The 13,678-nt window shown below is 43.8% G+C and overlaps 1 protein-coding gene across 1 annotated transcript in view; it reads left to right on the forward strand.

The window, feature by feature from the left end:
• Window positions 1–2,660: 2,660 nt before the first annotated feature.
• Window positions 2,661–13,678, forward strand: part of gnb5b (guanine nucleotide binding protein (G protein), beta 5b) — a 116,270-nt gene continuing 105,252 nt past the window's right edge. The window contains exons 1-3 of the mRNA XM_080214307.1: window positions 2,661–2,768; window positions 4,509–4,651; window positions 9,091–9,202. Of these exons, the coding sequence (XP_080070433.1) occupies window positions 4,526–4,651; window positions 9,091–9,202 (238 nt within the window). The 5' untranslated portion in view covers window positions 2,661–2,768; window positions 4,509–4,525. The remainder of the gene's footprint in view (window positions 2,769–4,508; window positions 4,652–9,090; window positions 9,203–13,678) is intronic.

Below are 13,678 nucleotides of genomic sequence, written 5' to 3' on the forward strand. Positions count from 1 at the left end.
CTACACTGACTGGTTCTTTACCCTTTAATTCAACCCAACAAATTATTGCAGTCGCAGAGTGTGCAAACTTACCATTGACTGGAATAGGAGGAAGCATTTATTAAGTGAACCAGTTACCTTCTCAATGGGTAATTATTTACAGTTTTAATTTAATGATCAGTTGTTGACTTGAACAATATAGAGGATTGGCCTCCCTAGAGTTGGTAATTATTGCCAGGGTGGCCACTTCAAATCTAAAAAGTCAAGAGGAGGGAATCTGCCCGATTAGTGGGTTTGTGACGGCGGTATAATATTACAGGTGAATCATGCAGTGATTGATGGTCCAAGAACTCGTATTTCCTGATAATATTGGACCTCTCAACACTGAGTTTAGACTGTGGTAACCTTCATAAGGCTAAACTCTTAGTTCTAGACTCTGTAAGCATGGGACTTTGTGCGCAATATGGGGACAGGAACAAAGGCAAACAGGAGAGGAATTCCCCAGTGCTGCGTAGGAAAGCTGAGTCTCCACCACAGCCCTGATTCACTGGGCAGAAATTTGCAGCCTTGCTCGTCCCAAAACTGTAAAATCACACCCGAGGTCAACGGACCTTCCCACAGCCCACACTCCCTCCGCCCATCCCTTGCCCGTCAACACCACCCCCCCACCTTCCGCCCTCTTCGATTCCTGTGGTGGACGGGACAGTCAGATTCAGGCCATTGGGCAGGATTTTCCAGTTGCGCTCACCCCAAAACCAGAAAATTCCACCTGAGGTCAACTGATCTTTGCGTGGTCCACCCCTCACCGACTCCGATTCCCGTGACGGGTACGATTATCACATGCATTCCAATACATGTGACAATAATAAGTCAAATCAAAACTCGCTAAATTTGCAATGGGTGTGCAACCATATTCAGCCATTTCCATTCTTTCTACTCATCAACCCCTCACCAACCACTTCCAGCACCTACTGCAGTCAGACTGCACCTTGTCTTTAACAAGTGCACCTTGGCTTTAAGATACCTTCACATGAACTTGGGATCTTGGGTAAGATGTGCAGCTCACCTGCTGTTCAGCAGAGAGCATAGCTATCATTTAAATGAAGTTCATGTGCAACCTGCATCGCAACAAACGATTGCGAATTCATCGCGCATCAGGATCCCTGCACACAATTACCGGTCTTATGCAATATTATCTCTAGGGCTCTTAATGCAGCCCTGTGTCAAATGAATGTGTACAGACAGGAAGAAGATGATCATGCATAGAATATCCATGATTCCCACACCAGCAAACACAATCCCAGAAAGGTTTTTTTAATCAACAACAAGTGTAGAGGCTGGGTGAAACTTTTTGTTTTCTTTCCCAGTAGAAACCATAAAGCATCTACAATGTTCCTTTTGCCTATGAAGTTGGCTGAATAGATATAACATCAAAAAGGGATGCAAACAGCATCCTTTAGTTCATTCTCAATGTCCCTAATATGAATCTCAACCCATTGTAGCCTTTTCAGCCCATAGAATCGTAGAATCCCTACAGTGCAGAAGGAGGCCATTCAGCCCATCGGGTCTGCACCAACAATAATCCAACAAGGCCCTATCCCCCGATGTTGACTGATCTACCTTGCACTTGGAGCATTTTCACTTTTCAGGTTTCCAGGGTCCATAATATCTTCCTCTTATTTTTCTCTGTTGTCCCCACATTGAGAGTGTTCAGCAGCTTGATAAAACATTTAATGAACACACTTTCAATGTGATTGTTGTGTTATACAAATATTCCGCCAAACTTCCAACCACAATTCCTGCTCACTGATCTGCCTAAACTTGTACATTTCAATTAAAATCCATTCTTTTTAAACCACAGATGTTCAATTTTAAATAAACTTCAGGGATGTTTAACAGCTTTCGAACAGTTTTGTATTAAGGGCGGAATATTGGTGAGCACTGCTGCCTCATAGCACTAGGGACCTATGCTCAATTATGGTTTTGGGTGACTGTCAGCGTGAAGTTTGCATGTTCTGAGTAATTTTCCTTCGGATGCTCTGACTTCCTCCCACAGTCCGAAGATATATGCAGGTTAGGTGGATTGGCCATGCTAAGTTGTCCCTTAGTATCCCAAGATGCATAGATTAGGAGGATTAGCGGGGTAAATACATGGGGTTATGGGGATGGTCCTGGATAAAATGCTTTGTCGGAAAGTTAGTTCAGAATGACAGGCCAAATAGCCTCCTTTTGCACGAGATGAGGTGGGGTGGGTTGGCGTGAGGATGGGTTGGGCCTGTGTAAGTTGCTCTTTCAGAGAGTCAGTGCAGATGCAATGGGCCAAATGGTCTCCTTCTGAATGCGGTTACTGGGATAGGGTGAGTGTGGGGGTGTGAGTGGGGGTGGGGTGGGCCTGTGTAAGTTGCTCTTTCAAAGCGGCAGCGCAGACATGATATGCCAAATGGTCTCCTTCTGTACTGTAGGGATTAAGTCACGTGATCAATACTTTGATCCGTTTAAGGATGCCCTTGAACCTTATATTGCCTCAACACAATAGTTCCCAATATCTAGAGAGCTGTGAAATATTTAATACAATTTTCTTTTGGAGTCTTCATGTTTGCAAGAATAAAGTGGAAAGTTAAAGTGAATATAAAGTCCAGAGGGAAGGTGTCTGTGAAAAATATTCTATATGACCTGTAACCATTTAAGAAGATTAATTGATGGGTCTTTAAGTGGATCAAGCTCTCAAATTCTCAGTCTTTCAGAGCCCGACCTCAGCCTCTCACCTGTATTCTTCCTACAGCAAGCAGGTATGTCTGACTTTGACATTCAATGCTCAAACATTGGCAGCTAAACCTGTAAAGAAATGTCTTTGCTTCTCCCATTCCAGCAAATGTTTAAGAGTTATTTGATTTTCGGCATTTAAAAGCAAGGAAATAATCGTCAGTGAGGAAGACCTTCATGGAACCTGAATGATAATTCCAATTGCTAAACCCTATGGATATTTTACGTGTTCCTTTATCTGACATGTCACAGCGGTGAGCACTGTTGCCTCACAGCACTAGGGTTCTGGGCTCAATTCCTGGCTTGGGTCACTGTCTGTGCGGAGTCTGCACATTCTCCCCGTGTCTGCGTGGGTTTCCTCCGGGTGCTCCGGTTTCTTCCCACAGTCCAAAAGACGTGCTGGTTAGGTGCATTGGCTGTGCTAAATTCTCCCTCAGTGTACCCAAACAGGTGCCGGAGTGTGGCGACTAGGGGATTTCACAGTAACTTTATTGCAGTGTTAATGTAAGCCAACTTGTGACACTAAGAAATAAAATTGAAAAGACTGACTATGTCCAGTACAGATTGTTTTGTAGTTGGGAAAATCAGGAATGCTAAAAGTTATCAGCAAGTCTGGCAGGATCTCTGCTAAGAGAAACCGAACAGTTCTGATGGGATGTCATTAATCCAAAATGCGAAATTCATTTCTCTCTCTGCCATTGCTGCCTGACCTGCTGAGCATTTCCTGATTTTATTTCTGATTTCCAGAATCTGTGGTTTTATACTTTTGTAAAATCTTCAGGATTGGTGGGCAAATTGACCTTCAAAGTAAAGAATCTTGGAGTGAGGAGAAGATCTGACCCGGGCTGATGTTCTTTTGCTAAGGATATTATTAAGTTTATTTTTATTGCATGTCACTATCAAAAATATAGCAAAAGGCAATTGAGCTTTTGAATGGATTGCTTGGCTTTGTTGATGAGGAGTCTCACAACACCAGGTTAAAGTCCAACAGGTTTATTTGGTAGCACAAGCCACTAGCTTTCGGAGCGCTGCACCTTCATCAGGTAAACTTCTTACTGTGTTTACCCCAATCCAACGCCAGCATCGTCACATCTTTGTTAATGAGGCCAAAGAGAAGGCAATGAGTGGGATTTTACGGTCTCACTCAACCCGAGACCGGAAAATCCCACCCAAGGTTAATAGACACTTCCATTGTCCGCCCCTCACCTGCTCTGATTTTGTGGCTGGTGGGGTGGTAGAATTTGGCGAATGTGTGCGTTTATCTTTACTGCCTGTGTTTATCTATGTTTGTCTGTGTGTGTTTGTGTTCATAGAATCCCTACAGAGCAGGAGGAGGCCATTCGGCCCACCAAGTCTGCACCAACAGGGCATCTTACTAAAGATCTATATCTGTAACCCCATTTATTTACCCCCACTAATCCCCGAACCTAAACATCTTGGGACACTAGGGGGCAATTTAGCATGACCAATCCATCCAACTTGCACATTTTTGCACTGTGAGAGGAAACCAGAGCACCCAGAGGAAATCCACAGGGAGAATGTGCAGGCTCCACACAGTGACCCCAGGCTGGAATTGAACCCAGGTCCCTGGCTCTGTGAGGCACTAGTGCTAACCACTGTGCAGTGCTGCCCATGCTCGTACGTGACTGTTTGTGCGTCTGCATGTGTACAGTTGTATCTAATTGGATTAGGCTGTGTGGATTTGACAACACTGATTAAAACTGTTATCTCTTCCCTAATTTTCCTTCTTCTGTCTACAATTCCAGACCAGGCTTCCTGAAAGATGTGTGACCAGACGTTTGCTGCAGCGACCTTTGGTCCCTGTGAAAAATGCCAGGAGGTGGGACCATTGCGGAACCTTTATATCAACGAGGAACAGATCAACTACTGTTCCCTGTGCGTGGAAATGGTACGGCACCATGTGATTTACTGAATTCACCAACATGATTCAGACTCCAAATGTGTTTTTAACAGATTAACAGAGGGAATGTGAATTTTATTAAACTTAACCAGCTTACTACAGGCCTGGACCCCAAACACCTTCAATAGGTTGCTAATATTGGAATATTAATAACACAAAAAAGCTCAGTGAGGCCTCCTTTTCCAGAAGCTGTTACTGAACTTTATTCTGGTGCTTGGTCAGATCTTGATACAGGATTCAAACTCCTTTCACCATTATAGAATCATACAGCACAGAAGACCATTTGGCCCACCATGCCTGTACCAGCTCTTTGAAAAGGGCTATCAACAAATCCCACTCCACTGCTCATCCGCCATAACCCTGCAAGTGTTTCCAATTCAAATATTTATCCAATTCCCTTTTGAAAGTTGCTGCTGACTCTGCTTCCATCATCCATCAGCTAATACATTCCAGTGAAAACAGTTCTCACAGACATCACAGTACAGACTAAATGTGCTCTAAGAAGCTTTAATTCATATGGAATTATTGGAATTTGGAATGCAAAACCATAAGTATCAATGGAAGCTGAGTGATTCTCTGCTTTGAAGGGTGCAACTGACCAGTTTAGGTCACAGAACCTGGTTCATATTGCTTGGCTGGCTGGAACTTTAGAAGTGCAATAAGAGAGAGCAGAATTCCTATTTTCAAAGTATTGAACTCTATGACAGGTAGATTTACAAATGCCGAGGGTCCAAAGCATCTCTAAATATTTGGTAAATCAGGCATTACGCTCCAAACCCAAATTGTCACTTCACTTCACTGTGATGTCACATTTACACTGATAGTTTAGCATCAATGCAAGGTGGAAATTTCTTCACATTATAATTAAGCCTTAGGTGAGAGCTAGGTAAACACTTGAAGGGAAATATCAAAGGCCATGGGGAAAGTGTTGGAAAATTAATTTGATTTTGTTAGTTCTACAGTGAGAGCTAATACAATTGGCTAAAACTTCTTCTGCTTTATAACCTCCACAATTCTATCATAAAATCCCGACAGTGCAGAAGGGAGTCATTCGGCCCATCAAGTCTGCACTGATCACAATCCCATCCTAGCAACCCCATGCATTAACCCTAGCTAGTCCCCCTGACACTAAGGGACAAGTTAGTATGACCAATCCACCTAATCTGAACATCTTTGCATTGTGAGAGGAAACCAGAGCACTCAAAGGAAACCCACACAGACACAGGAGAACATGCAACTCCACACAGACAGTAACCCAAGCTGGGAATCAAATCCAGGTCGCTGGTACTGTGAGACAGCAGTTATGCCACCATGCCACCACATTTCTTTCATAAGATTAGGAATTGCTGATGACAAGGTAAACATTTAGCACTTTCCTCTAAACTGGCTGGTGAGTTAGGCCCAACCTTCCTTTATCTGCTTCATCAATGACTTTTCCTCCATCATAGAGTTGGAAATGGAGATGTTCACTGATTATTTATTAGTGTTCAATACCATTTGTAGCTCCTCAGATACAGAAGCGATCCATGCCTTACTTGAGAAAGGATATACTGGCACTGGAGGGGGTGCAGAGGAGATTCACTAGGTTGGTTCCAAGTTGAGAGGGTTGGCTTATGAGGAGGGACTGAGTAGACTGAACATAAGAACTTAAGAACATAAGAACATAAGAAATAGGAGCAGGAGTAGGCCATCTAGCCCCTCGAGCCTGCCCCACCATTCAATAAGATCATGGCTGATCTGTCGTGTCTCAGTTCCACATTCCCGCCCTCTCCCCATAACCCTTAATCCCCTCTCTTATCAAAAACCCATCAACCGCGTCTTAAAAATATTTAGCGAGGCAGCCTCCACCACTTCAATGGGCAGAGAATTCCAGAGATTCACCACCCTTTGAGTGAAGAAGTTCCTCCTCAACTCCGTTCTCAACCGCCCCTCCTTTATCTTGAGGCTGTGCCCCCTAGTCCTACTGTCCTTTCTGAGCAGGAAGAGCCTCTCCACCTCTATCCTATCCATCCCATTCATCATCTTATACGTCTCAATGAGATCTCCCCTCATTCTTCTAAACTCTAACGAGTACAAGCCTAGTTTATTCAGCTTCTCCTCATAGTTCATAGACTGGGGCTATACTCGTTGGAATTCAGAAGAATGAGGGGAGATCTTATAGAAACATGTAAGATTATGAAGGAAATAGATAAAATAGAAGCAGGGAAGTTGTTTCCACAGGTGGGTGAAACCAGAACTAGGGGGAATAACCCCAAAATAAGAGGAAGGAGATTTAGGATTGAGTTGAGGAGGAACTTCTTCACACAAAGAATTGTGAATCTGTGGAATTCCCTGCCCAGTGAAGCAGTTGAGGCTACCTCATTGGATGTTTTAAGGCAAGGATAGGTAATTTTTTGTACAGTAAAGGAATTAAAGGTTATGGTGAGCGGGTGGGTAAATGCAGCTGAGTCCACAAAAAGATTAGCCATGATCTTACTGAATGGTGGAGCAGGCTCGAGGAGCCAGATGGCCGACTCCTGCTCCTAGTTCTTATATTCTTATGCCCACATGCAACAAGACCTGGACAACATTCCAGGCTGCTAGTGGCAGCATTCACACTACACAACTGCCAGGCTATGACCTTCACTAACATGAGAGAAACTTACCATTTCCCCCTCGACTAACCCTAAATGACCTCACTATTGACATTCTGAATCTTACCAGAGCAGCTATAAAAGTAGTGTGGCTATGAACGTGGGTCAGAAGTTGGAAATTCTGCAATTCACTTCCTGATTCCCCAATGTCTGCCCATCACTTTAATGATGGACAGGCATTGTATGAATATTCCTCACTCATCTGGATGAGTGCAGCCCCAACAACACTCAAGAACTTGACACTATTAGGACAAAGCAGCCTGCTTGATTGGCATTCCATCGACCATTTTAAACATTCATCCCTTCCTCCTCTGGCATACAGTGACAGCAGTGCGTACCAGCTATATGATGTACTGCAGCAACTCGCTATGCACTCCTTCAATAACGCCTTCAAAATCTGTGATCCCCAACATGTAGAAGGGCAATGGCAACAATTCCATGGGAATGCCATGATCTGCAAATTCCCCTCCAAGTCACAAACCATCCTGACTTGGAACTATATCACCGTTTTTTTTTAATTGCTGTTGGGTTAAAATCCTGGAACTCCCTCCCTAACAGCACTGTGGGTGTACCTGCACAACATGGACTGTAACAGCTCATGACCATTGTTGACTCCCACATTCTCTAGGCAATTAGGAATGGGCAATAAATGCTGGCTTTGCAAGTGATGCCCACAAACCAACGAATAGAAATAAACAACATAAACAAATAACGCAAAGGCTGGAAATCTGGAACATTTGTTTCAGATTCCAGCAGTATATTGCCTTTATGTTATATAAATAAAATCCGCTCTGACTTGGTCGCTTCTGGTGCAGTTTGCAGATGCCTGAACAAGTCAGGAGTGTTGGGATAAATAGGGGGTGCGGGTTCAGGTCTGTGAGCATGGTAAGTTACAAAGCAGTGAGAGTTGGGGGGGGCAGTTGCAACTATTTTGGGGACAGATCGACTCAAAATAAGTTTTTTAAAAAGATCTTTTTAAAAATGGTTAGCACTGCTGCTTCACAGCACCAGGGACCCAGGTTCTATTCCTGGGTCACTGTCTATGTGGAGTTTGCACATTCTCCCTGTGTCTGTGTGGGTTTCCTCCAGGTGCTCCAGTCTCCTTCCACAGTCCAAAGGATGTGCTGGTTAGAGGCATTGCCCATGCTAAATTCTCCCTCAGTGTACTCAAACAGGTGCAGGAGTGTGGCAACTAGGGGATTTTCACAGTAACTTCATTGCAGTGTTAATGTAAGCCTTACTTGTGATTAATAACTAAACTTATCTTTCTCGCCACTCTAGCTATGACTGTAACTCTCCATTCTGCGCTCTTTTCTTCTCTACCAACGGTATGTTTTTCTTTGTATAGCATGTTTGTCCCGGGAAGGTGGGGGCAGGGATGGATCTGTAAATCAGCACTTTCTTTAAGTGTGGGTGAGGAGGTGGTTACTTTTGAAATTGACGCTTTCTCATGGTCCCCTGTGGAGGAAGGACCGAGACAATAACATTCACAGTGCAGAGGTAACAAGGCTGTCTGATTGAATACATCTCCCGCAGCCACTGGGGAAGAAGTGATTTCTGGGTTTGTTTTTTATGAACCCTCCTCTCTCTCTCTCTCTGCTTGGTCATTTCAGAAATGTTTCCTTAATTGGAGGCTGGTGAATTTCAGTACCCTCCCACTGACGTCAAGCAGCCTCCATCTAACTGTATCAGCTGAAGCTGCTGGCATCTTCCCGCCTGTCAACAAAACAACACCTTTAGATTCACCGCAAACCTTTCTTTTTTGTGTGTTATCTTTCTCTCTTGGTCAAAAAGATGGCGACTGAGGGGCTGCAGGAGAATGAGACCGTGTCATCCTTGAGAGACGAGGCAGAGACGCTCAAGGGTAAACTGGAGGAGGAGAGGGCAAAGCTTCATGATGTGGAGCGTAAGTATCAGCAGCAAGCCGGGCCCAGGGACTGTGCCTGGGCTCCACTGTCTGAACATGGCTGTGGCCTTGCACTCCCCTTAAAGGCACAATCCCCTTTGCAGCATTTAACACGGGCGGTGAAGTAGATGCAGATTTTTTTTCAATGAGCCCATACAACAACCTTGCACTAGTGTGGGTGCTTTCATCAGCTTTTAGTGATGCTCTGTGCCACTCGCATGCAACATTTTCAGGTGTGTATATATTTATTTAAATATTGGCATCTTTGGTTCCATCTCCTGTTGTCAGTAAAGTTCTCTCACTCAAAGGGAGTTAGCAGACCCATTTTTAGGATCATTGGTCCTACAGGTGTGAAAGAACCTTTTTGCGAGGTGCCACGCTGTCCAAATTCTCTCCTGCCTGAGTGCAAGCCGGCACCTGGTTTTAAAATGCAACTTTGGCTTTAAAAGGATGGCAGAAGTAGTATCGGAATGCCCTGCTGCAAAGAACATCACACACCTAATTTTATGCCATGTGTTAAACGTGTTATGTACACCGGTGACTATCCTCTGTGCCAGGGAATTGCAAAGCATCAAGGGGGTCTGACTAAAATAGCCACAGTATGTGTGGGGAAAAGAAACACTGACATGGTAATAGACCTATCAGCGCTAGAGTCAGCCTGGAGGTGCTCTGTCAATGATGGCATTCCACCCAATGAGAATAAGTCAGAGTGTTGGGGTGGGTCTTGGTATTTACGTAGGTCTTGGTTGAAGTGTAAAAGGGAAAGAGCAAGCTTGGTAGTGTTTGGACATTGAACAGGATGGAGGAGTGGGGTAGGACAGCAAGAAGTCAACGCACTATGGCTAAACAGCATTGAAGATGCGTTGCCGTGACTTCTTCATCTCAAGGCTGCCCAGCGACAAGATTACTGCATTAAATCAAATGGCAAAATTCTCCCAAAGTGTCCCATGTTTTCTTCAGCCTTCTAATTTCACCTTAGTTTCCCACCCCACCCCTCATATATGAGATTTCACTCTTTTAACCTTCACTGAGCTACAGTTTGCTCTTCCATTGGGAAGTTCAATTTGATTTGATTTATTATTGTTACATGTATTGGGAGACAGTGAAAAGTTTTGTTTTTGTGCTCTATATAGCATACCGTTCATAGATCATAGAGGGGAGAAAGAAAGGAGAGGGTGCAGAATATAGTGTTACAATCATGCTAGGGTGCAGAGAAAGTTCAGCTTAATATGAGGTAGGTCCGTTCAAAGATCTGATGGCAGCAGGGAAGAAGCTGTTCTTGAGTCGTCTGGTACGTGACCTCAGATTTTGTATCTTTTTCCCAACAGAAGAAGGTGGAAGAGGGAATGTCTGGGGTGCATGGGGTCCTTGATAATACTGGCTGCTTTTCTGAGGCCATGAGAAGTATAGACAGTGTGTCTTAAGCAAATAAAGGTATTTACTTAAGCTTAAAAGAGCTTATACATTTTGCTGAAAGGGCAATACAGGCAGAAACACTCAGCTTGTTTCAAACGTATCTGGATGACACCTCAGGTAGTGGAAGCTGCAGGTCTATGGACCAATTGCCAGATTAGACTGAGTGTCTTGTTTTCAGCTAATGCAGATATGATGAGTCAAATGTCTCTTTGTGCTTTGGTTCTACTCAAGATGTCCCTGGTCAGCTGGAAAGTGGCAGAAAGAGACAAGCTCACCCCAAAGAGGGGAAAAACGGCAAAATAGCTGTCATGTTATAAGCAGAACAAAAATAATATTAAATATATTTAATTGTTTAACTTACTTTTATAGAGAAAAACATACTTATGTTGCAGGGGTGCTGGTGGAATTTATAAAACACAAGAAGCCAAAAGGTTTTGAGCCCCCCTGCACTATGCCATAGTTACACCATCCCTGCATTTCCATGTCTGTCACTGTAATTATCTCTGGAGATTTTTTGCAAGAGATGCAATTGGCCGGCATGGTGGCACAGTGGTTAGCATTGCTCCTCACATTTCCAGGGACTTGGAGTCAATTCCCGGCTGTGTGGAGTCTGCTTGTTCCCTTGTGTGCGTGTTGGTTTCTTCTGAGTGCTCCGGTTTCCTCTCACAATCTGCAAGGCGTGCTGGTTAGGTGCTTTGGCCATGCTAAATTCTCCCCTAGTGAACCCAAATAGGAGCCGGAGTGTGGCGACTAGGGAATTTCACAGTAACTTCATTACAGTGTTGGTGTAACATCATTGCGGACTCCGCTCAGACAGTGACTCAAGCCGGGAACCGAACCTGGGTCCCTGGCCCTGTGAGGCAGCAGTGCTAACCAATGTGCCAGCTAAAACCCATTACAGTTTTTGGTTTAATTCAGGTCTCTCTGCTCCGGGGGTGGGGTGGGAAGCGGTTAATATTTGATTGGAAACAAGTCTTTGCTCTTTTGGAACAGGGAAAATTCTTGGCTTTTCTCAAAGACTCTTTATTGATTCCATCCGAATGTCCAGTTATATGTCAGGTGAATAATGGAACGTAGATTAAAATAACTTTTAACAATGAAAGCAATAGCCCTTTATTGTTGTGCTGCTTGATCGTGATGATAGCAGAACAGCATGTTTGTGCAGCCTAACAACAAAGAATGAATTATTTTCTCAATGTAACCTTTGAGAAGGTAACCTGTGACCTGGGCCATGCTCAGGTGGTCTCTGTGCTCTCTGTCCTGCAATAGTGATGGAAGATTAATGGCTTGTTGCTGTAGCGAAGGTGGAAAGTCTAGACTGCAAAGATGGGGGAAAAAATCCAAAACATGAACTGGGCTGTATGAAATGTCTTCATTTTGGCCTACTTGAACGGGAACCAGGTATCTGCTACCGTGGTTAAAGCAAAGTACTGCGGATGCTTGAATCTGAAACAAAAACAGAAAATGCTTGAAAATCTCAGCAAGTTTGACAGCATCTGTGGAGAGAGAACTTTATCTGACTTTATCTTTGAAGAGAGAACAGAGCTAATGTCTTGAGATGTTGACTCTATCTCTCTCCATAGATAAAGTTTATTTATTAGTCACAAGTAAGACTTACATTAACGTTGCAATTCCACTAATCACCACACGCCGACGCCTGTTCAGGTCAATGCACCTAATCAGCCCGTCTTTCAGAATGTGGAAGGAAATTAGAGCACCCAGAGGAAATTCATGCAGACACAGGGAGAACGTGCAAACTCCACAGACAATGACCCAAGCCGGGAATAGAACCCAGGTCCTTAGCGCTATGAGACAGCAGTGCTAACCACTGTGCTACCGTGCACCCCCCTGATGTTATCAGACCTGTTGAGATTTTCCAGCATTTCCTCTTTTTGTGACCTGATATTGTGGTTTAGTTGTTGCAACCAAGTGGGTATGAAACTTCAATGGTCAAAGCAAGCTCCAATTGCTCATGATTTATAAGAGATCACTGAATAGAACTACAACCCCAATCCCAATGCTTTCAGGAGAATATCTGACATTGTTTGGGCCTCCAAGAAGAATTGGCCCACACCTGTATCTAATGTGCTACATTTTCTTTGAAGTATGAACTACATTCCAGAATAGCACAAGACTTAATTTCCTGGTATACAGGGTACAATGCAGGAGAACATTTCTGTTCACTCATTTTCATGTGTGACCATAGCTAGTTAGTTTGCCATTCCCTGTCCATCCTTAGTTACCCCGAGAAAGTGATGCCCTGCAATTCTTTGTGGTGGTCACATGTAAACTCAGTATGTAACAGCATCTTTCCTTCCCTAGAGGACATTAATGAAACAGTCCATACATACATCCCCTACAGTGCAGAAGGAGGTCATTTGGCTCATCGAACCTATACCGACAACAATACCGTCCAGGATCTAACCCTGTAACCCCCATATTTACCCTGCTAGACCCCTGACACTAAGAGGCAATTTAGTACGGCCAATTGCATATCTTTGGAGTGTGGAAGGAAACAGGAGTGTCCAGAAAAACCCATGCAGACATGGGGAGAAAGTGCACTCTCCAGACAGACAGTGGCCCAAGACCTCGGGTCCTTGGCATTGTAGGACAGTAGTGCTAATCACTGTGCCACTTTGCCATTGGGTTGGGTTTTTGTAACAATCAACATAGTGGTCCTTTGTTCTGATACCACCAGGTATTTCCAGAAACTTCTATTTCCTGTATTCCCTTGTTTTTGCGTTCTACAGTATTTCATCTTTTCACTTCTCATCTGGGGTTACAAAGTAAATTTGAAAGCAGACTACATTGATACCAGACATTCTAATGTGTTTAATATGTGGGCAATCAGTGTGAAGCTACGCTGCTGTATTTGACATGGTGATGGTGAAAATCAATATGATAGGATACATTCCATTGTTTGAACCATCTATTTACAATGGCGTGATATTGCCAAGTATTTATCTGAAATCGTCCTGATGAGTATTAATCTGGAGTAGCAACACGGAATATTAATCTGGAGTAGCAGCACTGAGTATTAATCTGGAGCAGTGCTTCTGA

Source organism: Carcharhinus amblyrhynchos, chromosome 28 (assembly GCF_965287045.1).
Source record: "Carcharhinus amblyrhynchos chromosome 28, sCarAmb.v2.hapA, whole genome shotgun sequence".
Taxonomy (NCBI): domain Eukaryota; kingdom Metazoa; phylum Chordata; class Chondrichthyes; order Carcharhiniformes; family Carcharhinidae; genus Carcharhinus; species Carcharhinus amblyrhynchos.